This window comes from Furipterus horrens, unplaced genomic scaffold (genome assembly GCF_987537825.1).
Source record: "Furipterus horrens unplaced genomic scaffold, mFurHor1.1.pri manual_scaffold_2, whole genome shotgun sequence".
NCBI classification, from domain to species: domain Eukaryota; kingdom Metazoa; phylum Chordata; class Mammalia; order Chiroptera; family Furipteridae; genus Furipterus; species Furipterus horrens.
The window spans coordinates 118,660,373-118,687,750 of NW_028327172.1; the positions used below are offsets into that span (position 1 = coordinate 118,660,373).

Genomic DNA, 27,378 nt, shown 5'->3' on the forward strand with positions numbered 1-27,378 from the left:
AGGGCATAAAATTTTGCTTTCCCAAAGGTTTTTAATTATGATCAATTGAATAAAATTTCTGTAATTTCAATCTAAGTTGAATAAAATTTCTATAATTTCAATCAACTCTACCCTTCCTCTGTTAAGACACAATTTTGAGAAACTTGCCTATAATGTGTGGTAGTTTTCTCCATGAGAGCAGTAACAAATACCTAACTTTTTATGAGCAACTTTACTGTTCTAAATTATAAAGTATTATGTAAAGATGATCATAGATTATTTTTTTTAATGGAGTTAGTCATTAGGGAGAAAGGATTTAGTGCTTTGGGTGAAGAGGTCAGAGGATTAAGAAGTACAGAATAGCCATGGAGATGTAAAGTACAGTATAGGAAATGGAATAGCCAAAGAACCTTTCCACATGACCTATGGACAAGAACAATGGTGGGAGGATTGTCTAGGGAAATGGGGTGTGCTGGGGGAGGGAGCAAAGGGGGAAATTTGGGGACAACTGTAATAGCATAATCAATAACATATAATTAAAAAATAATTTTATCAAGAGTTCTTATTTTGTAATTTTATTAAATAAGTCTAGAATTATACATTCTATTTTGTGATTTCTAAGGATAAAAAAGTAAACATGAATGCCAGTACTTAGTAAAATTTTTATGAATTCTTAAAGCCTTCCTACATATTCTCTAAGAGATATAAAATGTGAGACATACATTATATACTCAGTTTTTAACTCTATGTTTGTGTTTTATAAGATTTTCCTGCTGGCTCTGTCAATGTCGATGTCTACTGTGATGGAATCATTAAGGCCACAAGTGAGATTAAATACTACACAACAGAAAAGGCCAAGGGATGCCTATTGGGAGTGGCAGGTTCAGATGATGTGTGCCCGGTAAGTTTATCTCTCCATGAAGTTGATAATGAGCTAAAGAGCTAATGTGGATGAAAGAATGCATGCTTTGGTAGAAAGTCTGTGTATTAGTTAAATAAGAATGAATTACTGATCAATAGAAAGGGAAGAAATTGACTTCTGTGCTGCAGAGATGCAGATGAATTAGTTTGCTTGTCAAGCATTCCAGGTAATGCCACTGGGAGACCGGTTACACGTTACAAAATAGCTATAGTAATAGTCTCATTTTAAAGCTGTTACAGAGCAGATAAAGAAAGATAGAAAGATTAAAGAGAAGCCTTAAGAAATTAATTTCCTCTTTGTCTTGTTCTGGACAATATAAAACAAAAGTCAGGTCATTTGATGCTTTGAAGTTAAGAAGTCAGACAAATCAAGAATACCATCAAAAAGGGAGCATGAGAGGGTAATACAGAAATTGTTATTTTCATGTGGAAATTTTCAAACTCAGTGTATTTTTTCTTAGTTTTATTTATCACTGTTATCTGATAGTGAAAATTCGTGCTTTAAATTCACAGTGTTTATTAGAAAATCCAGAATGTTAAAATTTTCTGGGAAGTATACAAAGAGGCATTTTTAAGCCCCCAGTTGCTGCTGTTACTCAGCAATAACTTAGTGGAGTTTGTGATCTTCTCAAAGAGCCTCATTAGGGACATTTTCCAGGGTATGTATATGCTGTGCATCCCTGCCCTCATGGATTTAGAATTCAATGATTATATTTTGATTACCCTTATGCAATTAGTGCAATTTTTTCATTTTGTTTATCTTTTTGTTACCTGACCCACTTTCAACAGAGAGAAGCTTGCTTGATGTGGAACCTTTATTCTTCATAAGTTTTTTCCATCAAATTTTCAGAGTGAAATAAATTTTATTTTTATAGCTGTGAGATAATTAGAATTATAACTTTGCTTAATTGCTATTGCTTTTCTTTTTTGGTCAGGAGAGAGAAAAGGTAGAAGTGAGAAGTAGTTGAATGAACAATGTGATCTTCAAAGTCAGCACAAAATACTCCATGAGGACTTGTAACAAAACCATGAATGATAGGGAAGTTGACAGGTTGTCATGAAGCCTTACATATTTAAGCTAGTTTGGGGTTGGAGGTTTTGTTATTTATTTTGTGTAACACATTTTTCTGTTAGAGTTCTCCTTTATGAATGACATATTTTAGAACAGTAGAAATGGTAAAAATATCTTAGAGAAGGACAGGGAAAAAATATCATTTGTCAAACCAAGGAGTCTGAGGATATTTGACAAAATGTCTATTTTGTAATTGCGAAGCAAGAACAAAAAATAATAGCCTGAAATACAGATTGTTTCATTGTTTTGTGACGAGGCTACCTTATCTTCTACTTTAAAAATGCTATTTATCACAAAAGGATTAATACAAGTGATATGTTGCATTATTAATATACAGTCAGCATAGAAATAAAGTAGTCCCAAAAACACATTTTTGTGTTGGTTTTGCCTTTAGAGAAGAAAAACCCTTTGTATATAGTGAAAATTAAATGTAATTGCTGACTCTTGGGCAGTTTTTCAGAATGCTGTAATATGGAAGTTGTTATTTCTTCTGCAACTTAGAGTGAATACAAACTTTTAGATAACTAGAAACTGCTGTGTTTCATTTTCACCTTTGGTGTCAGAAGTGAGAGGTTAATAATGGCCATGACTGCATCTTGGGATTTCTGCACTTCACCAAGCCCTGGTGGTCTAGTGAGAAGGAAATGTTGGACAGTCACAGCTTGAATGAGGCTGTCACTATCAGGAAAGAGTCACTTGAAATTCGAGATGAAAATACTGAGAGGTGGAACTATTCTAGCTTGGTGACAGCAGACCACAGTGTAAGAAGAGACATTAAGAGATGAAGTATAATATGTACAACTTAAGATAGACAGGCTTAGAGATTTAGCTACTGTCATCAGGGACCTAGACATGTGGGATCAAACAAATTCTGAGACAGATCTCAGACCAGACCCAGCTATATGATCAAATGCCTAAAGGAAGAAACAGGCTGCCATTCAGTCAGACTCCACCAGATCTTAGACCAGATATGGCGTGGGGTTTGTCTAATCCAACGGCATCTGGACCACCTATGTTTTACCTGTTAGGAATTCACTAAGATGGTGAATATCAGACTCTACCCTTGATGAAAAACAAGGAAGCACAGCGGCATCTCCTTGGTGTGTTTTTGGGATGTTTGGCCTCAAAGAAGCTGTCCCAGCCCACATTGCTTCTCCTTGCAGGCATTTAAATTTTCTCCCACACAGATTATATTTTTAACATTTAACTTAGCTCCCACATAGAATATAGTTTTGAAATTGTGTAGAAAACTTTGCTTTATTTTCATTATTGAGCAGTACAGTAGTTGTCTTTTTCATGTGCTTGCTACTATATCATTTAATTGGAAAATTTGGATATTTTGCAAATAGTCCATTGAACGTTGCTATTTAAAGAACAATATGCATTGTAATTTTATTCACTATAATTACTGTATGTTATAAGAGCATATACCAGCAGATTTTAATTTTTTCAATATCCATCCTACTTAGCTGAAATGGTATATTATAAGAGCTAGCCTAAGTTTTCCTATAAATTTTAATGGTACATGTGATTTAGGTAGTCCTAACAATTAGTAATAAAATATACCCAATAATCATTTAAAAGCTATTGAGCCTATAATAATATGAACATTCTCTGAATTTGAGGAAAAGAATAATAATAGGAAATCTGTGGGTTTTATTTTTCAATAATCCTAGAATTTGTAAGAGACTACATTATCATTTAAAACCTCTTGAGCATATAGCAAAATGACCATTCTGTGAATATGAGAAAAAAATGATAATGAGAAATTTGATTTTTTGTTAATTTTTAATGATGCCCATAAGGTTTTAGCATATATTACCAAAATCAACTTAATAATCTAACTGCTTCCTAAAATCATTTTACATTTTTTAAGTAGATACTAAATCCCAGGTCATAGTTTCATAAAGATACAATTTCTAGATTGTATCTAAAACTGTGAATTCAAGAGAAATTCAATTTAAAAAATCCAAAGTCTAATTTGAGAAGATAATTAGAATTCAAACACTAGTGTTAGAAATACTAGTAACTCCTGTTTAGCTGAGATAATTAAAGCCTTTGAGACTTTCATACTATTTACAGAAGTGTCTAGGGATAACAATAAACTTAACTTTGTATAGGAAGAACTAGGTACCATATAAAGACCAAATCAGGTTTAAATGCTAAAAGAACAGACTCATTGATCAAAACATTAGGATCCTATTCACTAAGAGTTTTTGAAATGGTGCCAAATAATTCTTCTTAGTTGAATTTCTTTGGCAAAATGGTATCTTTGTGTTGCATGCTTTACTTTATACTTATTTAAATCTTATTTTCATCTTCATATTAGGTATACTTCATTTCTAGTTTTTATTAAATGATATATATTATTCAATCTTTGGTTTTCTACCTGCGAATGTTTCATTCAGTCTGAAGTCAGATGGAGTTGGGGGAGAGAAGGTACAGTCTTAGGGAACTCACGACATTAGGAATTTCCCAGTTGTGCCTAGTTGCCTTACAGGTTAGTTTCTTCACTAAGTTAAAACCCAGGCATTAGCAGTTGTCTTCCTTAAAGAATCTTCAAAATATTCTTCCCACTGAAAGACACTGGGAAATCCCAGGCCTTTCAATAATTTTTTTAGGTCCATGTCTCCCTCAGAAGGTTGGTGGACATGTTTCTTCCTCTTTTCATTAGCTCCTGTTGATACTCGTTACAAATGCGTGTAGTCTCCTCACAATATCACCAGTGTTACCTAACACACTCCCTTGCTACAAACTTTCAGTGGCTCCCTGGATAAGGTCCCAGCTCCTTTGATTGTCACACAAGGCTGCAGCATCACAAATACTTTCCAACTCAACTGCTACTGTTACAGCAGAATGAGTAGCAGAGGGGAAATAAAGGCAGGACCCTCCCCATTGCTATCTAACAAAGAACTTAATAGAGGAGGTTAGAAGCAGAGGGAGACATGTCTCACCTGCTCACTCAGCAGCCCCGAGCCTGGTCCAGTAATATTGCCAGGTGTTCCAACATCACAAGAAAACACCATGCTAGCATGGGAGGAGGGCAGTCCTTGAAATTCTATGCATTCTTTCCACTATCTAGGAAAGAAAGCCTTTGAAACTGTGCTTTCATCTCAAGATCAGAAAGGTGGGAGAGGGTCCACAGTGCCCAAAGGGAAAAAAAAGTCTCATAAATAACTTTGGGTAATTACCTACCTCTGGTCACTATCTGTTTTATAGGGAGTCCCTAATGCTTACAGAAAGAGCTCATAACTAACTTTGGATAACTGCCCCAACTTTAATTTACTGCCTCTCTTCACTTACGTGTTTTACAACAAGATGAACAAATGGAGCCTGGACCCAGGTAGTCACATCCCTCGAGAAAAGCTGGCTCCACCTTTATCCATCAATCAATATGTAACGTCTCCACCCCCAACCTGCCAATTGTATTAGTCCTTAGAACAAAGGACCCGTTCTCTTGGCTTTTGGCCCTGATGGCACTCATGGTGCTCTTGGCCTTCTGGCCACAGGGCCTCAGGCCACCCTTGGGTGAGCCTGACACCCTGGCCTTTGGCCACCCTTGCCTTTGCTCTCCCATTCACCAATAAACATTGCGTGCATGCTAATAGGCTCACTGATCTGTAATTCTTCACTGAATTGGCGAGAAGAACCAGGGTTTCTCTGATAACACTACCACAGCATACACGCTCTATGTCTTTTTAACTTCACTCCCTTCATAATTTCTATGTTCTAGCCATCAGGACTGCTCACTCTTTTAGAACACAATGTCTTATTCTCCCTTCGCTCCAGCTTCTTAAAGGCGGTGGCATTGTGTCTTTCACCTATGCACACCCAGTTTATTTCACACTAATAGTCCCGATGCAAGGGGTACAACTGACAGTTACTGCTGAGAAACTGGGAAAACTCAAAGTGATTGCTTATTTTCTAGTGCTATTTGAAAAATAACTAAAAATTATAGTATAGGTATATAAGATATATAGAGCAATAACACTGCCCTCTTAAAATACACTCTATTTATAAAAATGAATAACTAAAGCTGATACTTTTCTCAGAAGTCAGTGATTCTAAAAAATGAACTTTTCTTCATGTTCTCCCTCAACAATGAACTGTATATTAATATATATCATTACTGACTTTTAACAGCTATATGATCAAGAGTCCGTTCTTACCTTTCATTTAAATATTGAGGAAATATTTGCTGCTTAAGCATGTCCAAGATCTTACCTCTCACTCAAAAGCTTGCATATTATCTTTTCTTTTCCTTTCCTCCTGTGTTCAATGAAGAAGCTAGGTTATATGACCTCCAACTCAAATATTCCATGATTTTGTGCTAAGGAAAAAATACTTACCTATATTGGAAATTATGACTGCTCTCCATTACAAAGGATTGACTTACATATGTGTGGGCTCCCCACATAGCCTTTATTTCATTTTTATTTGCTCTCCTTCCCCCACTTCTCATTCCACAGAAGAAGGAAATGATTTGTTTCATGAATCTTCCATCAGTTTCATTATTTGTTTTATATTTCTGATGAAAGATTTGAAATGAGTAAAGAAAGAACAGTCAAATAAAATTCAGTTTGGAGATTTATTTCTGGATTCATTTCTCATTTTGTTTGTGCCCCTTATAAAAACGGATCAATGAGAATAAGGCATATCTGTTGAAGTTTGTATTGTACTAACAAAATAAGTGACATTTCCTCTGTGCTATGTCTGTACCTGTGGTAATGGACAAGCAAAAGTTAATGATATCTGATTAGGACAGTTCAGACCTAACATTTATTCTCACCTTAGTTACAAATTATTGAATCAAATAGGAATATACTATTTAGTACATACATCCATTTATTTAAAGAAAAGCAAATAAATTGATTAATTTTAACAGCAGATATAGCAGTTGTTATAGGGAATAGTAAATATTTCTGAGTGCAGATACTTAGCCATTAACATAACAATACTGGTCTCTACAATTCTTTATCTTATAAGCGATATCAGTCCTTTTTCATCATTTTTGGCCTCTTTTCTTTTAGCTACATTCAACTACTGTTTAGACTGTATTTTCTTAATGACTTGCTAATTTATGGTTTCTATTTACTAATTGTAAATAAATACCCCATTTCTTATTTCTCCCAAGCTAAAGCATCTTGTTTGCTCCTTACATCCCTCTCTCCTCTGTTCACTGAGGCTGGCTTTGACTGTCCTTGACAGAGGATACCAGTGAGCTGGAGTGAGTGCTGCCTGTAGCCAACCCTATTAGAGTGCAGGCTTCTGCTTTTACTATCTAGTTGTTTAGAGGACTGGACTCTTCAAGCACAAGAAGTGTTTCAAAATAACCCAGAAAAAAGAGCACAAGTCTAACACAGTTAACAGTGTTGCTTCCTAGCTATTATTCATAGCAAAATAATTACAGAAAATTAGAGAATCTGCATCTAATAAGAACGAATTCCAAATCATTAGTAACCCTTTGGAAATTGGGAAACTAAAAAAATTTTTGTGGCAAAATTGTGTTTGTTTTTATACTTTTAAAAGCCATTATTCCTTTTTGTGGGCTTGTTTATTAGATACAGTCTCACTTCAACAATAAGATAAATAAATAAAGTAGATATATACTTTGGGAACTCTAAATTGTATTTAGCATTCACAAATTGTGCCTTTACAGTAAACTGCATCAAGACACAGGAAATGAAGTAAAAGCAATGCTTAGCAAGAAAAATTCAACTTCTAAGAACCTCCCTGCCCCACTTTGGAGGTCAGCAATTTAGCCTCATCAACTTTATTACTTTAAATAACAGCACACAGATATACAAGGTCTGTCTGGAAAATGTCCAACCATTGTTAATATAACTAGAATGATTTGTGCCACATCAATGTACCCTGGCAGCCAAGGAGAGTAGACTGGAATACACGTGTGAACAATGATGACTTCACTATACTAGTCAGTGGGGGCAGTAGACACTGCTGAGTGAGCATGTGTACTGTGTGGCTGTCACATTCAAAATGACTGAGTGAATAGAGCAACATATCTGTATCAAGTTTTGCATTAAGCTTGAACACATTTCCAAGAAAACTATTTGGTTGATTCAGAAGGCTGCAGCTATGGTCAACTGATGATAGGCAGCTTCATCATGACAATGTGCCTGCTCATGCATCATGTCTCATGCAGAGGCTTTTGGTGAAACATCAAATCACCCAGGTGACTCAGCCCCCCTACAGCCCAGATTTGGCAACCCATGACTTCTGGCTTTTCCCAACACTAAAATCACCTTTGAAAGGGAAGAGATTTCAGACCATGGATGAGATTCAGGAAAATAGGACAGGACAGGTGATGGTGATTGGGAGAACAGTCTGAAGTCCCAAGGTGCCTACTTTGAAGGGGACTGAGGTGTCATTGTCCTATGTACAGTGTTTCTTGTATATTCTTCAAAAAATATCTATGTTTCATATTGCATGGCTGGATACTTCCTAGACATATTTTTTATTACATTTTATAGATTATATTGTCACAATAGTTCCATTTTTCCCCCTTTGCTCACCCCTGCCCAGCACCCCCCTCCCCCAGCAATCCCTCCCTTCCCCAGTCCATGTCCATGGGTCATGCATGCAATCTCTCCGGTTTCTCCCTTTCCTATGTTACCATTATTTTAGAATTACTTCATTAATTGATTTTTTTATAACAATAAAAAAAGTAACATTTCCCCCCCTCAGAATTTAGACCCTTTGTAATCTTATAGAGGACAGTAGGTGACGATCTCCTGCTCTTCTAGCTGCTTCAAGCTGGGCATGGTCATCGTCCTACCTACCCTTGGATCCAGAAATCCCTAATAAGAGTGGGGGTGTGGAGGGAAGGGAGGCCTTCCCACATGGGGAAGGATCTTGCAGACTCCAGGTCAGCTGGCTGTCCCCGGACAACAGCATGCTTGGTTTAATAGGCTGGCATCCTTGTTGTATTCTGGGGCAACAGATTTGGCAACAGGGTTAGAAGGCATCATTTAATCCATAACCACTAGATGACAAAAGGCAGGTATTAATTTTTCAATGTCCCCAATTAGGGGAAAAAAAAAAAAAGACGGGCTTCTTTGGAGGAAGGTGTGCCAGGCACATCATATCTGTCCAGAACCCTTTTGTCCACTATATTTAGCTTGGGCTGAGGGAAATATTTTAGGTTTCCCTCCTCTTAGACCACTGGGTTTTTTCTGTCCAAGCCATTGGAATAGAAAAGAGAAACCTGTTTTAAGGTGAAGCCAACAGACCATTCCATTCTTCACCAACCCAGCCACTTGTACAGCCAAACCATTCAGTCTCCGGAGGCAGCGATTCAGGCAGGATTAAGTGAGGCCTATACATACAGACAATCACTCAGACAGTGAGATCCTAGGCTTATGCCCTTTGAAAACAGAAAACAGAAAACACATGTTAATTGATGTAATATAACCCACAAACCATTCTCTAGTTCTGTAAGCCTGTCTTAATGGGAAGACATCCAGTTGCAAGGCATTTGACATTCTTCTTGCCTGTAAATTAAGCATCTTTGATGATGTCACAGATCTAGTTTAATTTACAAATGCAAGGTAACTTTAAATGAAAAGAGACTTTAACGATGGTTAACTATATTACTTTATAGTCTACCAATGGGCATTGTGATTTTCCTTGGGTCACAATTTTTCTCCCTAAGCTTAGCCCTCTTGTCATTGAAGGGACTGTATTAGGTCCATTTTTAATTTACCCTGTTCATTTGCATGACTCGAAAAGAGCAGCAAATGATCACTTCTGATCTTTAAGTCTGCTTTGCTGGAACTTACACATAGAACATTTAGGGTGACCTTCAGTCTACCGTTCACGGCGCCAAAGTTGAGCCACATACCTGCCATTCAGCCTTGTCTGTAGACACCTGTCTTTTCCAAGTCCTTTAGGTTTTCCATTGTGCTTTAAGGTCCCTTTTAGCCATCTCTCAGGAAAGCAACATTCATTCCTTCCCTGGAAAGATTGCCATGGACCGCACATCCAGCCTAGGTACCAGGCCTTTTCCCTTGTGGGCTTTTATTACCTTCTAAGGTCACCCTTGGTTCCTTAGGGCTTTTGGTAACAACCAGTGCCCAAGCATAGACATATCTTTTGATGCATTATCATCAATCTAGTTCAAAAGCCAGAAATGTAAGTCTCTTAATATGCTCTAATCCCTCACGCTAAAATTAATCCATAACTAAGCCATATCAATTTTACTTACTAAATATTGCTCATTTCTTCTCTACACATCTCTCCAGTTCCAATGCTTTGGTCCACTACTTTTCCTCTTGCCTAAAAAACTGTGGTAACCTCCCTACTTACTTAAGTCCATAGTCTGAGAGAATCTATTCAAAAGAAAGGTATCAGCATGTTATTCTCCTGCTCAAACACTTCAGTATATTCCAATTATTGTATGGATTTAAACAAAATGTTTATCATGAACAATATGGCCCTATAAAGGCTGTGCCCCCTCCTTCTTTCCAGCTTAATCTTACTCCTCCCCCCGCCCTCCAGGTTCACTGGCCTGATTTAGGTCCTGGACTTTAAGTGCCTAATCTCCTATCACAGAATCTTTGTATATGCTCCTCTCTCTAAAATGCCTTTCTAGTCCCTCTTTCTTTCTCACTATCTTTACTAATTTATCCTAATTCATTATCTGGAGTTTAATTTTAGCATCTCTTCTTTAGTGAGGCCTTCCTGACCTCACATATCTCTCTGTAACACTGATGACATTATAATTTGACACCGATGTGTGCACTATTTTTCAAAATAATGTCTGGCTCTCGTTTAGACTCCAAGGCCAATAAGGGCAAAGATAATGTTTCAATGTTTCTAAAACCCGGTACACTGCAGACACACAGCTACTCAATATATATTTTGTTGGGTGAAATAATAACAAAATGAGAGAATTTTACCCATTGTTTCCCATCCAACCCCAAGTGGCCCACCCATCAGAGCCTCTTGTTCCAACAGCCACTAGCTTCCTGATAGCACAGGCACAGCCCCTCTGAGAAGGTTATTGGACTGTTGGCTGAAGCAGAGCTGCTTCTGACAGCAGTAGTGAGAGCAAGGCAAGGAAAGGATAACAAAGGGGAAAAATCAGATGAAGATAGAATGGTGAGACCAATTCTGTGTTGTCTAGCTTGGAAACTAGAGTCTAAAACAATCCAAAAAAATAATTCCAGCATTTTTCTTTGGAAATCATGTCATGAGTTAGCACAGCCTTTTTTGAAATACCTTTCTTTGAATGTGGTAGTCTGTATTTGTTTTAAAACTTGTCTTATGACTTATTTAATAGTAGGTTTTTACAAAATGATTGTTAAAAGGAGGTAAGGGTGAAATAAGACATTGTTCTTATCACTGCTCCATCTAATGCCTACAGTAGAAAAACTTTGGCTTTTTGTTTCATCAATATTATCATTAAATATACCCATAATGGGTCTGTTCAAGTTTGATCAAATTAAAGTTTTGAGACTTTTTGACATTACATATAGAGGGTCAAAGTTGAAAAAATTTAGCACAATCAAGCTTTAGTAAATGATCTAAAAAAGTTTTGCCCTTAAGTAAATTATAACATTTATACATTTTGCGTAATTGATTGAGATGGAAGAAACTGCTAGCTGTCCCCCAGTATTTGTTTTTATTTCTTACATGATCATATAATTTTATTATTGGTATATGACTGCCCAGGTGAATACTGCATGTCCTAACTTTCTTTCAGCTAGATATAGCCACACGGCTAGCAGCTAAAAGCTTGTCAGTGCAAATGTTTTTTGCACATTTCTGATCATGTCCTTGATAGAAAGACAGAGTCATGCTCCCCTCTTCACTGACTTTTAACTTTGAGGCTACCAGGCCAATAAGGGAGTAATGAATAAAACAGCTAGGACCGTGAAGATGACATAGAGTAACAAATAAAATGGAGCCTCAATTGCCTAACCAGGAAACTGCCAGTCAGCCCTGGATTGCCTCCTTCCAGGCCTTTATGTTAAAGAGAAAGAGAAGTCAATCTTATTTAAGCCACTAGCATTTTGGGTCTCTGTATTACAATAGCAAAATCTACATTCTAAGTAATTTAAAAGGTATGTTATTTAATTTAAAAAATTAGAAAGAAAAAAACAAACTTATTTGTTCAGTTGATGCAAAAACAAGTTTGGGGAGAAAAGTCTCATTAATAGACTTATACACTTTTCTGAATCATGATTTGTTATATCTGAGAGCTCATATCATAGCATTTAGAAAACAAAGGGAATTAATATTTACTGCAGATTTTAAATATATACTCATTTAAACTCTAAACAGTTTTGTCAGTTAAGTATTATTAAGGTTCATAGCTAATGAGTCCTGGAGCAGACATTTCAACACAGGTTTCTCAGATCTCAAAACATATTTCCTTGTTAGACTATAACTTTTAAGTTCTTAAAAGAGATACTACCACAATGTGAATCCCTAATCAATAACAAATATTTGATGGAAGCCTTTAATTATATTGAGTTTTATATTCTTATACTTATTTTTGCATATGTAATCACAGACATTCTGAAATTCTTAGAACTGATTCACTGAAAACAGAAAAAATAATTTGATAGTCAAAGAAAATATGTTAGTCTTACTCACTTAGATTGTTCTGTTAAATTAACTGCTTGAACTCAAAATTTTTTAAAAAGAAAGAAAAAGAGAAGGGAAAAAAAGGCATTATGCAACCCTAAAAATATTTGCTTTGCTCTTTTACCTATCTTTTTTTTTGGCAAGTTTCAGTAGAACTTTTGTTTAAGACATACTATGTAAACTATTTATCAAATTCCCCTTTAAATGGCTATTTTGGCTCCCTTTCACAGCACACATTATGAACAATGAAACAAATGAAATGACTTTTCTTTCTTTTACTAGCGAAACTTAACACCATAGCCATTTGTTACAATAAGAACAAGATGTTTTCAGCTCAACTACTGAATTTCCGTTTAGATATCTGAGGGTAAAGCATAAAATGCTGTAACTATTTCATAAATTTCTTTTTCTCCTATTCTGAAAATTTCACAACCCTCCTATGGTTATGTCACTGAAATTTTTTGTGTTGTTAACCAAGGCTCTATTATTTTCTTTCTCTAACAGATTTTTAAATCTACCTTAATATTCTGTGGCCAACCTTTTAATTTCTTCACCAAACATCAATATTAAAACCTCTTTTCCTTGCCTATCTTCACTATGGAACTTGAAAGTCAAAGTCTCACATTTTTAAACTGTGAAGTTAGAGGTGATTATATGAGACAGTTTTAGTATGAAACAAAAAGGGACAATTTTCTGATTAAAAAATAAAAGAATAGCTCTGGTTGGCCATAGCCATTTTCTGTGTTCCCCTGCAGGTATTCCTGAACACAAATATGATGTCCATCATGAAACCATGGGACCATAATTTATTCCTCATTTTACTCAAATTGTACTTTAGGTTTTATTCTTCCTTCCGTGACTAGAGTGTGGCCTGAAATGCAACTTTTTTTAGAATCCAAAGGCATAAATTAAAATTTTTATTCTACTACATATTAACTCTGCCACTTGTGGTATTACTGATTTTTGGACTATAAGTAGATTTTAATATATCAATATATTCAACCACTGAATCATTACATTGTATACCTAAAACAAAATTTTATATGTCAATTAAAAAGGGTAATTATTGCTAATATAAAATTGTCACATCTTTATTTATAGAATAGGTTTCATTCATATCAATAATCACCCAAATAAACAATCATAATAATGCTACAACTTAAATAAACTTATTTAATCCAAATAATAAATATTTCCATGTTAAGCATTATAGGCCCTAAACAACTTTCTCAATGGTTACAGCATGAATTATAAAGATTTTATCAACACATGTTTTGAAGTGCTGACTTCTTTCTTCTTTCTCATTCTACTACAGTCTTACATAAATTCTGAAAGTACTTAACCAAGTCATGTTTTGTGATTCCTTTGTGCCTGTAAGCAGTTTGTTCAGTTACTCCAGAATGCTCCTTTTATGCATGGCAATGTGAAGCTAGGTCATCTCCTCCATAAAGCCTTTCCTGGCCATTTATTCCTTTGTGGAACTGAGCCATCTCCCTTTTGCCCACTCTACATGTAATCCATAGTGGCTTTCTACCGTAGTACCTAGAGCTCAATGTATTGCCCATATGTAATTACATGACTGAATTCCTTGAAGGCAGAGCTTGTTGTCCCATCTCTCCTTCTCCTCCTTTTTTTTTTTCACATGATCCAGAGCGAAGAGTTTCACAGAGTCCATAGCATTAAGTAGCTTAATGTTGGGTTCTGCTCTACATTATATAGCTACAGGTTGAGAGAATGACTTACATCCCCTGCCCCAACTTATTTTTTTAAATATAGTTGACATACAATATATTATTTTCAGGTGTACAACATAGTGATTCAATATTTTTATATCTTAATGCTGTTTTCACCACAATAAGGCCTCTCCCAACTTCTCAGGAGGACATAGAAAACCTAGTGAGCCCTGAATCACTTTACTATTTGAGGCCCTTGAATTTCTGAAAAATGAAGAAATAGAATACATAATTAAAGTATCTTATTTGTTCAATACAGCCATTTAATTTATGTGACTATGTATTGGCAATATGTCATTTTATTGGGAATCATTACAGAAGTTTTAATTAGACACTTTTTCCCACAATCCTCTCTCCACCCCATGGCTTCATTTGATTGACCCACCCCCTCAGCTACAGCCATCTATGCCTCAAGTCAATTTGGCACCAGTCATAAGCTTTACATAACACAATTTTAAAATAATGCTGGTCTTTGTAATAGGTTATGCCACCAGTAGGAGAACACTTGAATTCTGTTTGCCTCCTTTTAGAAATACGGACATAGAGTAGACATATAGTTAGTTACTCTGTATTTGCAGGGGGGAAAGGCTAAGATGAGTATTTTCTGTCACTTTGACAAAGAAATAAAATAATCTGAGTATCCCATTTCTGATCCTTAAGTTGAAGAACCAGACTCATTATTTTATTATTTTATTCATGAAAACATTGCATATATTTTACCAAAATTTAGTGTTAAGATGAATTTCAGTGTTATTAATAACCTGCTATAATGTTCTTTTATAATTAGCATGTACTGAAGTAAAGTTGCTCATCCAAGAGCACATACTTTTGTTTCTTGCATCTATTCTATTACCTTAATAATAGATTTTTAGGCAAACCCTAATATTTTGTGTGAGTCTTTAAAATGGTAATAGCATTACTGGAGATTGCTTAGTATTTACTTCGGCTAATAATTTTTTATATTGCACTAAGATGAATTTATATGTGAATAATCGAACTAATAAAAATGTCCTTTTCATATGAAAACAGAGTGACATGGAAGAACTTGATGATATTCTCACATATGTATTCAAGGAAGAGATACCACACTATGAGTTCCAATTTCTCCAAACTGAAATGTACCCTCAAAAAGAATGTGAGTATTTTCCAACTGCATCAATTATTCTTTAATGTAATATTTCAATGTATGTGACTTGGTAGTAAATTTTGTATCTAATAATATAATTGAATTGATAAAATGTGTATAATTTTTTTAAGTCAGTAAAGCTCCTTCCTAGAATTTTATGCTAAGGAAATGTTTAGAAAAGTACATTTATGATAGAAACTGTTCATCTACAATTATAACAGTGTTTGTAATTGCCAAAATTCAATGATAACAGGGTATGTAACAGTAAAGTGCAATCATCTTTTAAAAAGTACATATTTTTAACAGAATATATGTCTATATCTATAAATTATTGATCTGGACAGACATACAACTGTTAACATTAGTTATGTTTGGGGTTGTGAAATTTCAGGGATTTTTTTTTAATTTTACTTAAGCTGTGTTTTCTATACTGACTATGTATCATTTGCATGATGAAGAAATATATATTCAAGGTATAAGAACCAAGTGAAGTATATATAGGACCTACTACAAAAATAATCACACTTCTAAATTTATCATGAGCTCAATAGTACATTTTCAAAATTATTCCTGCGTTGTTTGTTGACATATCATTTATAGTTCACTTATATGCCCAATATATGCCAGACACTGTGAGAGAGATATTGAGTAACTCAGGAATGGAGCAAAATAATATGAAAAATCTACTCTAGACATGTTAAGGAGTAATTAGCAGATACTGTTTTTTCTTTAGAGTCTCCTTCTACTTGAGGCATTTTTATTATCAGGCTGGCAAGTTCAGGGCAGCAGTAAGGAAAGAATGGGATTCCTAAGACACAGCAGACTGCAATTCACATGGATGTGTAAGAACCTGTATTATGTATGGTGAGGTTATATTTCCCTATAAATCATTATAGGGAACTGGCAACAATATGCTTGTTTTGAATAAGTAAGCTTGTGAGATTAGTGAAACTTACTTTTGTTTCCCATATATCTTAACAATACACATATTTTAACAATATATAATTTACTTACAAAGTTTAGACATTAGATTAGGATAGAAAAGGAAAATGACATTATTTCTCACTTAAAATATACTTTGGAGAAATGAGATAATATATATGTTAAAACAGAAACAATGTGCTAAACTTCGTGGAACCGATTATATTGACAATAGAGTTCTAGAAAAAAGATGCCTTATTTTTCAGGACCTACTTCATTAAGGAGACAGGATTTTAGCTAAGTCTTAAATGATGGGTAGGATTCTAGTGAGGAAGAAGAAAGAAAACAGAAGATGGAATTATGACAGTTTTTTTTAAAAAGTTCCCTCAGCATTTTATTTATTTCGGTTTGTGGAATGAGAATTATAGGATTAGAGAGGATAGAATGGATTTATTCTTTCATTTTTATAGGTAAAGAATTCTAGATAAATTTAAAAGCGCTTCTCAGTATATTGTTTAGGTTATGGAATAAGAATTTTAGAGTTGGAAAGGATGGATTACTTTAGTACCATATTTTTATAGGAAAAGAATTCTCAAGGGTTGAATCAGAGCGCCTAAAAATGTGGATCTGACTCAGTAGGTCTGAGGTAACAGTCTAAGCTTGTGCTTCTCCAATAAGCTCCCAGGTAGAGCTGATGCTAGTCCTCAGACTTCTCATTGAGCATTGAGGGTTCAGAGCTGTGGTTCTAGCCTTGGCTGCATATTATAATCACCTGTGGACACTTTGAAGCATTCCATCCTGCTCTGACTGGGTTGCCCAATAAGTTGGATGTCATTCTGCTCACCAAAAGATTGTGGATTTGATTCCCAGTCAGGGCACGTGCCCAGATTGTGGGTTTAACCCCAGTCCGGGTGCTTACAGAGTGAGGGAGGCAACTGACGGATGTTTGTTTCTCACATCAATGTTTTTCTCTCTCTCTCTTTCCCTTTGTCTCCCTCTAAAATGAATAATAAACGTAATACCCTTAAGTGAAGTGTAAAAAAATAATAAAAATAATAATAAAGTATCCGATATTTAACCACACCTCATACCAATTAATGAAGAATCTGAGGGAGTGGGTCCCAGCTGTCAGAAATTTTTAGTTTTCCCAGTGATTCCAATTGACACCCAAGTTGACCAGCTTCTAGTTGCTTCAGTGTATTACAGACCAGCCAAACAATTCATCCTGATCTTTGACACAGAGAAAATATTACTCTCTCTTTATAAAGGTTAGAAATATAGTAACATATAAAAGTTTTGAAGCAAGAATCCTTATAACATTAGGCTCTAATTCCTAGTTGAAGTACAAAATAAAATGATACAAATTACATAATAAAAATATACAAGATAGAAATGAATGACTAAACTCATGTTTTGCTGGCCTTCCTGACCCTCTAATCTTTAATGAATTTTAGCTTTGATTATCTGGTCTTACAGACTTAGCACCTGCATTTTCATAATTTTGAAGGTGACTCTGATAAGGGGTAAGATGTTCTTTTACATAAAGTGTAACTAATTGCAGAAGAAAGATTAGGAAAGAAATGGTAACATGTTGAAGAATTTCTAAAGAAACACCACTAAATGTATTCTGAGAGATAAGTTCTACAAACAGTGATCAGGTGAAATTCCGGATGTCTATCTGTGAGGACAGTTCTTCATTTATTTGGTAAAATATTTTCTTTATTAAACATTTATTATTTATTATTCTATATGTTCTCTGAAATAAATTGGAGGTTTGGAGATTGTGAAGGGATGATAGTCATGGGAAGTGACAGAGTGAACCTTGAGCATTGACCTACCCTGAGGATGAGTCCTGCCATTATTTACAGATACCCATGGTTCTTGAAAAGTTTGGAAATGAATGTTATATGAATCAAACCTGTTTATCATCTTGTTGCCCATCCTCTTTTCTTTTCCAAATTGTTTTTTGGTAAATTCTGAGTTTATTTCCTTGTTATTTCATTTATAATATGTAAAATGCTATTCCATGCCATTATGTCTTGTCCATTACCATTGCTGTCTAGCCAACAAACTTCATCATTTGAACTTTTTCCACCCTAGACAGGCAGATGTGGATGGGGGATTGCAGAGATAAGATAGAAATATTCTCTTCCCTTGTAATACTTCATGATTCATTTTAAAATAACATTTTTCATTGATAAGAATTTCTGATAGAAAAAATTTCTCCCTGGGAGAAGAATAGTAAAAGGTTTTAAGACAAACTTGGTATAGTAATGTAATGTAGGAGTTTAGAATACAACGGTCATAGAAATAATTCATGAACAACTTTCTAGTATATGAAGCATCAGGGACTGTGAAATCAATATAAGGGATTGTAACAGGCAACCTTTTTTACTGATATATAAGAAACTAGGATAAAAAAATTCTGAATACATTCCTTAAAGTAAGAGTAAGTATAATTTTGAGCAATTTCCATTTTAATTGTAGATTTACATAGAAACCCACATGATTTGGGTCACCATGAAATCAGTTTGAATGTCCCTGATTTGATATGGCAATGAGGCAGAACAGCATATGAAGCTAAGCACAGTTTTTTTACCTCTCTGTAGCTCTCTCTTCTGTGTTTCAAGCCATCTTATGTATTCTCTTCTTTTTAAAAAAAATTTAATGTATATTTTATTGATTGTGTTGTTACAGTAGTCCCAATTTGTTTTCCCTTTGCTTCCCTCTGCCCAGTACCCTCCTTCCCCCCAGCAATCCCACCCCCCTTAGTTCATGTTCATGGGTCGGAAATGTAACTTCTATGGCTTCACCCTTTTCTATATTATTCTTCACTTCCCCCTGTCAATTTTGTATCAATCAATTATGCTTCTTAGTCCCTGCACCATTTCCCCATTTCTCTTCCTCCCCTTCCCAGCTGATAACCCTCCAAATGATTCCCATACATATGATTCTGTTCCTATTCTGGTTTGCTTAGTTGGATTTTGTTTTTATTTTTTAGATTCAGCTGTTGTTAGTTCTGAGTTTGTTGTCATTTTAGTGTTCAGAGTTTTGATTCTTTTTCTTAAATAAATCCTATTAACATTTCATATAATAATGGCTTGGCGATGATGAACTCTTTTAGCTTTACCTTGTCCAGGAAGCACCTTATCTGCCCTTCCATTCCAAATGATAGCTTTGCTGGATAGAGTAATGTTAGTTGTAGGTCCTTGCTATTCATCACATTGAATACTTTTTCACATAAGCTTTCGATTTCTTGCTCTTCCTCTTCTCCTTCTGGAACCCCTATGATCTGAATATTGGTACATTTAAGGTTGTCCCAGGGGTTCCTAAGCCTCTCCTCATTTTTTTCAATTTTTGTTTCCTCATTCTGTATTGGATGACCATTTTTTTCTTCCTTATGTTCCATATCATTTATTTGAAACCCGGTCTCCTTCCATTCACCATTGGTTTTGTGTGAATTTTCCTTCATTTCACTTAGCATGGCCTTCACTTCTTCCCTCATGTGTCTGCCATACTCAAGCATATATGTCTAGGCTTTGAGCATCTTTATCACCAGTGTTTTAAACTCTACATCTGTTAGGTTGGCAATCTCCTTGTCCGTTAGGTTGGCTATCTCCTCATCACTTAGTTCTCCCACTGGAACCTTGATCCATTCCCCCTTTTGGGCCATACTTCTCTGTCTCCTCATCTTGACAGGCTCCTGTGTTTGTTTGCCTCTGTGTCTTAGGAAGAGCTGTTGTTCTTGTGATGTTGGAAGGAGTGGAGCCTTAGGTATTTGTCAGTACAGGATGACCCATTTCACCACATTGTGGCACTGTTTGTGGGGAAGGGATCTGAGAGGGACAATGCCACCTGCTCAGCACTTGCCCCTTTTCCAGGCACTTATCCCACTTCTGTATGGGGCTGACGCCTCCCTAGCTGTTGCCCTGGCCATTGTTCCCAGAGTGGGTGGATCTGTGGATTTTCTAGGACTGTGGGGGCCCTTTAAATAAGCGGACTCTGTTGAGGGACCAGCAGTTTCTTCCTCCGCCCCAACCCCACTGGTTTGCACAGTCAGAAGCAATGAGGTTTGATCTTTCCCAGCAGTGGGACCATGAGCTGTGTGGTCTGGTCTGGGGCTGGGAACATTCTTAAGGTGGCCCTCCCAACTTTTTAAAACATGTAACTGCACTTTCTGCCTGCTGCTGCCACTGCCACCACACTGCATCCTCTCTACCCTGTCTCTGCCCCTTACCTGTCTGGATGAGTATTTCTTCTTTATATCTTTGTTTGTTGGACTTCCATGCAGCTCGATTTTGTAGAACTTCTGGTTGTTTCTAGTTTTAAGGTAGTTGTATTTTTTCTTAGTTGTAGAGGGAGATGCAGTGTATCTGTCTACACCTCCATTTGTCCAGAAGTCTCTTTGTATTTTCTTCTTATGGCAGAAGGTACATGGATCTCCCTAACTTCTCTTCAAAAGCCTTCCAGATACTGGGTAATGCAGAGAACCTCCTCTCATGGAGAGGAAAAATAAATAAAATAGTTCAATTATTTTCTTAATTTTTATTGTTGACATTGTTACAAATGTTCCATGCCCCTACTTTGCCAGCCTTCACCAGCCCTTACTCTTCCTTCCCTCTGGCCATCACCACACTGTTGTCTGTGTCCGAGTTATGCATATATGTTTTTCAAAATGGCTACAGTTGCTGGTTCAAATATTGTAAGTGGTATTTAGTTTAGAAAAAGGAAACTAGGTTACTTTGAGGGACATTATTTACCTTCAGCCAGAAGGGAACATAGGCTTAGAAAAGCTCATACCAATATCTAGAAAAGTCTGTCAAAGCATACATCTATTAAGTAGCAATATCTTAGTCTGAAAGAGAACAGAACAGTCTGGTGACATATGAATGTATTAACTTAGAATATCATCTCCTAATATGTCTATGATGTGTGGATCATGTAACTAGATATTCAATACATATGTAGTAGTAACTGTAAACCTCAGATTTACCTTGAATTTGTAATATCTTTGCGTTCACAGAAAATAGCACATTTGCTGTCTGAGTAGAGGAGAATGAAATGTCATTGGGTTGTCTCCTTTTATATCATCAAATGATGTAATAATGCAGAAAAATACAGAACAATACAAAAACACTCTTTTACCCATAACTTACCTTTGCCATATCATAACATTTTGTTATGATTTGCTTCAGATCTTTTTATTAAGAAATAAAACATTACAGATCTCATTCAATTTTTCTGTTTTCCTCTGTGATTTCACAAACTTGAAAAGCAATTAGTACTTTAAATTTCTTACAAATAATATTCTTGCATATGAATGCCTACGTATATGTGTGATAATTTCTCATTATAAATAATGACTAACAGAATTTCTGAGTTGAACAGGTATGTACTTATTCTATAGTGTTAGATATTTTTAAATTTCTTTAGAAAATATTTGTACAAACTTACAGTTCCACCAGCACTACTGTGCCATTGCTCCACATCTTTTCTATGTTAAGAATTGTGAAGCAATTTATTTTTTGCCAGTCTGACAGTTGTGAAGTGGCATCTCACTTTTAATTAATATTTTATACAAATATAGCTAAACCTATTTTCTTCTGTTAACTTACAATTTCATTTTTATTCAGTGACTTTCCATTTAATAATCTTTTTTCATTCCTTAGTTGTTATTTTTCTTATTGAATTTGGGGAATTTTTTTTTAACATGTATGTTCTAGATAGTAACCATTTTCCAATTTTATACCTTGTGACTATCAACTTAATTGATGGCATATCTTTCAATTTATATAGTAGCTTCTGTAGGCATATGATTAAATAAAACTTAGTATCTATTAGAGCTAATCCCCACCTATTTTAAAAATTAGTTTACTCTTTTTACTTTGTCTATGATATTTATGATCAGTTTGTCAAATTCCACTAAATACTCTAATACAATTGAAATAAAATTATAGACTAATTTGGTAAAAACTGCTATTTGTATTTCACTAACTCTGACCAGAGTATGATATTTTATTGATTTGGGTCTTTTTATTTCTTTAAAATTTATATTTTTATAAAATTCATCAAAACCTATCTTAGATTTACTTCCAGTTATAGTTTTGTTCAGATCAAAAATTTTATTTTAAAACTATATTTTTATATTATTTGTGACTACTCTCTTCCTTGATATCTCTGGGAGTGATCTGTGTATCTCATAATGTATCATAGTTCTACATAGAAAGGAGATTTTCAAATGAGAAATTAAATTTACTTCTTGAAATGAAAATTGGAAACAGATAAGATCAACATCAAGGGTATATTACAAAAAGTATTTTCAAATGTCTTTCCAAAAAATGAATTTTGCCAAGTATTAAGCAATCTTATTCATTCATTCATATAACAGGTGGTCACTATAAAAAACCTGTGTTCATGGAGCTTTTGTTTTACTTAGGGAAACAGAATAAACAATTAAGCGACAACAGCAGCACAAAATATACAGTATTATTTCAAATAGCAATATGGTTATGAGAAAAATAAGACAAAGAGAAAGGAGAAAAAATTGAGGGGTGATGAGAAGCCATGCAAAGAATATAACCACAATTTGGTAACATCTCATTTATATTTTAAAAATATTGTCTTGCTGCCATGCATATAAGTTCTGAGGCTACTCCATTTCCTATACTGTTCTTAATATTCCTCTGCCTATTCTGTACCTACCAGTTTGTACTTTTTAATCCCTGCACCTTTTCCTTCATTCTCCCCTTTCGTCGTCGTCGTCGTCGTCGTCGTCGTGATATTAAGATTCTCTCTATATCTTTAACCTTTTGCATTTTAATTATGATGTGTCTTGATGTGGTCCTCTTTGGGTCTAGCTTGTTTTGGAATCTCTGTGCTTCCTGGACTTGTATGTCTATTTCCTTCACCAAATTAGGGAAGTTTTCTTTCATTATTTTTTCAAATATGTTTTCAATTTCTTGTTCTTTCTCTTATTCCAGCACCATTATGAAGTGGATATTGGTATGCTTGAAGTTGTGCCAGAGGATCCTTACCCTATCCTCATTTCTTGTTTCTTCTGTTCTGAGTGAATTTTTTTCTTCCTTGTGTTCCAAATCATTAAATAGATTCTCAGCTTCATCCACTCCACTGTTGTTTCCCTGTAATTTTTTCTTTATTTCACTTAATGGAAACTTTATTTCTGCCTGCATCTTTTTTTATGCTGTTGAAGTACCCATTGAGTTCCTTGAGCATCCTAATAACCAGTGTTTTAAACTCTGCATCCAATAGATTGCTTACCTCCACTTGGTTTAGTTATTTTTCTGGAGTTTTGTTCTGTTCTTTCATTTGGGCCAGGTTTATTTGTCTGCTCATTTGGCAGCCTCTCTGCATTTGTTTCCATGTATTAGGTAGAGCTCTTCTGAACCCTGTCTTAGTGTCATGGCCTAATGTAGAAAAGTGCACCCTTAAGGTGAATGGGATGGAGTCTTAGGTAATCACCTGGGTGGGGCAACATATGTGAATCAGGTTGATGGAGTCTCAGAGATATGGTGTGGCTGCTCCCTGGCTATGTGTGGCAGAGGGCTCAGACAAGGGAGAATGGTCACTGCCTGACTTCTAGAGTGTTGTCTAGAAGGGAGCTATCCCCCAGCACTCTGCTGCCAGAAACTTCTGTTTCTCCCTGTATTCCACTGGTGCCCGTCAAGCAGCTGCCCTGGTGTTGGAGCACAGAGGGAGTGAGTTTACATAAGTCCTAAGTCTGTTGCAGACCCTTTAAGAGGAGGTGCCTGAGAATCCCACAGTTTCTTTTGCCACCATAACCTCCACTGGTTTCTATAATCAGAAATTATGGGGATTTATCTTCCTGGCACTGGAAACCTGGGCTAGGGGGGGACTAGTGTAGAGCTGGAATCTCTTGCTCTTGAGATATCCCTCCTGATTTTTATCCACCACACGTGGATGTGGTACCACCCATTCTGCATCTTCATGTCTCTTTGTCTCCACCAGTCCTACCTGTCTCAATTAATGTGACTTCTTTAATTCCTGATTGCCAGACTTCCATACAGCTTGGTTTTATGATGATTCCGGGTGGTAATTGTTTTATAGTTTAGTTGTAACTTTTGCTGTGGTTGTGCGAGAAGGTGAACCATGCTTACCTATGCCTCCATCTTGACCAGAAGTAATTTTTGTGATATTTTAAAGATGCAATAAAAGTTACTTATTTTTAAAAAATCACTACGTCACCAACAAAAATACAAAAATGTGAAAACTGTGGTCCTACATAGGCCATTAAAAGGCCACTTGTTAACAGTATGAGAGCTAAAACAAGAAACATTGTTTTACCTCAGCTGGGAATGTACTCTGCAGGTGACTCAAAAATTTCACTACTCTGCACATGTCCACAAGTGACAAGAGAAGTGTCACAAGTACTGATTCTGGGGCTACAAATACACTTTTATGAATAGGAAAATTAGCAAATATAAAATCCTCTAGTAATAAAGAAAAACTGTACTGATTTGTATGAAAAATACATTAGACCTAGGTTTAATACCTGATTGAATAAGTGTTATTATCCTCATTTAATGGTTCAGAAAATTGAGACACAGGAAGTTAAAGTAGCTCATCCAAATCACACTACAAATGCTGGAGTTGAGATTCAATCCATGCAGTCTTGTCCCAAAGCCCTAATATTTAAGTACTAACTACATAATATTGTCTCTTGAAAGAAAAATAATTAAGTTTTTAATGTTAAGGTTTGAAATAATAAAAGGAATTGTATTAGGTTTTATTAAGATGAAATCAGGATCCATTTGAATATAATGCTGATTGGAAATTTAAGCATTTGACTAAAACATTTGAAAAAAGTATCTGGTGTGAAGTTTCTTGAGAAAATTAACAAGGGACATACAGAATGGAAATAAGCTTTAATTTTTTTCTTAAATATTTAAGGGAATGTTTCAGTAACAAGAAAATGATTGCAAAAATTAATGAGATGAATACAAAATTGACATTAACACTAACGTGTATATCTATGAACTTTCCACTCGTATATTTTACATAATATGAGAGAGAACAGAACTGCAGCAAAGGACTTTGATGGGCCATTATTTCCCTTGTTTATGTAATTTATATTATCAAGGTTTTAGAAATATGATAACCTTGGCAATGTGTTTTGTTGCTGGAAATTCTAAATAGGATTACTGTGTGTGGCTGCTATTTCTACAGGGTGAGAAGAGTGATACCCCCTCCTATCACAGAGCAATCAGATTCATAAACCCAGCTATATTCTGTGTTACAGATCCAAAGGAAAACTAACATTTCATCACACTCCAAATCCTATGATGAAAGGAATGAAAATTATTGCCTTTCTTCAACCCTTGCAAATGCTATTTTCCTTACTCCTTTAATTGGAATCTGATTAGCATCCAGGGGAGATTACCTTAAAACCATCTGTGGCATGGTTTCTAACTCAGAAGGACATCAGAAGTCCTACAGTTCAGAACCCAGCCCTCCATTAGGTAAATGAATATGCAGAGGTCCAGGAAGATGAAGGACCTTTCCTAATCACCATGGATTTCATGGCTGAGCTGGTATTAGAATGCACATTTCCCGACTTTTTATCTTCTCTTTGTTGTGTGCTTCATTGTTTTGACTTGGTCATCCTACTTTAAATGAATAAATATTTACGATTCCAGATAGTGATTTATGAGAATAAATGGATTACATGGTCATGTACTTCCAGTTTGCATATTTATCTTATTTTAAATTTTTCAAAGCTGATATTCTAACCTTGCATACATTCCCATTTTATTATTCTGGTGAGCTAGGTTAATCTTTTGAAAGCTTTAGTTTGATTACATTAATTATTGACCATCTTTTATAGGGATTATCTTGAACTGTTAGAAATAGCTCAGCACAAATATGTGACTCAATTTCTTTACTGTGTGCCAACTCATCTATTTATTTTTCATTGGAAAAACTATTAAAATTGGATTTTCCTTGAAAAATATCTCTCAGACATTTAATTCTGTTCTCCTTAAATTCCCATTTGACAGACATTGGCTGAAACAACTGAAAACTGAACATTTATTTTGTCCAGAAAGAAAGTCAAAAGCAAATTGCTGAGACCTGTGTAAATGATGGCTTCTTTATTTGCACTTTGGCAATAATAACAGTTGTAATGAATCTTGATTAATTAAGTGAAAATTGTCATGAATTAAAACAGAGGTACACCACAGATTAAGAATATTTTAAAAGAGTTTTTTTGATATCTTCTTGAGGAATATATTATTTTAATCAGTTAAGCAAGATTATAAACTCTTTATAAAATAAATTCTATGAATTTAAGAAAATGACTATTTTTTAAAAATCCAATATAAAGATGAACATTTTTAAGTAAAAACCTTAGTGATCATGCACTTTAGATTTAAATTATGATTGAAGAATAATGAGAGACAGCATGTAATACTCCCTTGAGTCACAGGCACCTTATTTGATCAACATTCATTTTCTGACACTCAATGAGTGCCCAGGATAGGGATTAATCTCCCCAGCAAGCTATTTTTGAGCTAAAGGACTTCCTTGTGTTATGCTGTTTACAAGCATACCTGTAACAAATACAGACAGAACCACTGATACCTTAAGTTCTCATAATAATCAACTTGGGGTAAAATATAAAAAGCATGATTTTATAAAATGTACACTACTTAAAAATCCAAACTAGTTCTTAGTATTAAGTATGCTTTGTTGAAATGAGTACTTTTATATATTTGAATATCATACATATATTAATATAATATTATATGCACATATCGAGTATATTTAATTTGATGTTCTGGAAAAACAGTGCTAGAGATCATGAATTAATCAACATTAAAATAACTAATATAGCACTTGTGAATCATTTCAAATTCTTTTAAAGGTTAACTCTATCATATTTTAATTTAAAACCCATTAAACTAGAAATTTTTCTAGTTCTTGACCATGTACATTAGCAGGCTGAGTATTTCTTACCTAATAAAAATAAGCAGGCAAAA

General features: G+C 35.1%; 1 protein-coding gene across 1 annotated transcript in view; it reads left to right on the forward strand.

Moving 5' to 3' along the window:
* BANK1 (B cell scaffold protein with ankyrin repeats 1) overlaps window positions 1–27,378 on the forward strand; it is a 321,562-nt gene that overhangs the window by 92,744 nt on the left and 201,440 nt on the right. Inside the window, exons 5-6 of the mRNA XM_090266342.1 lie at window positions 744–880; window positions 15,346–15,451. Coding sequence (XP_090122468.1) covers window positions 744–880; window positions 15,346–15,451 — 243 coding nt within the window. The remainder of the gene's footprint in view (window positions 1–743; window positions 881–15,345; window positions 15,452–27,378) is intronic.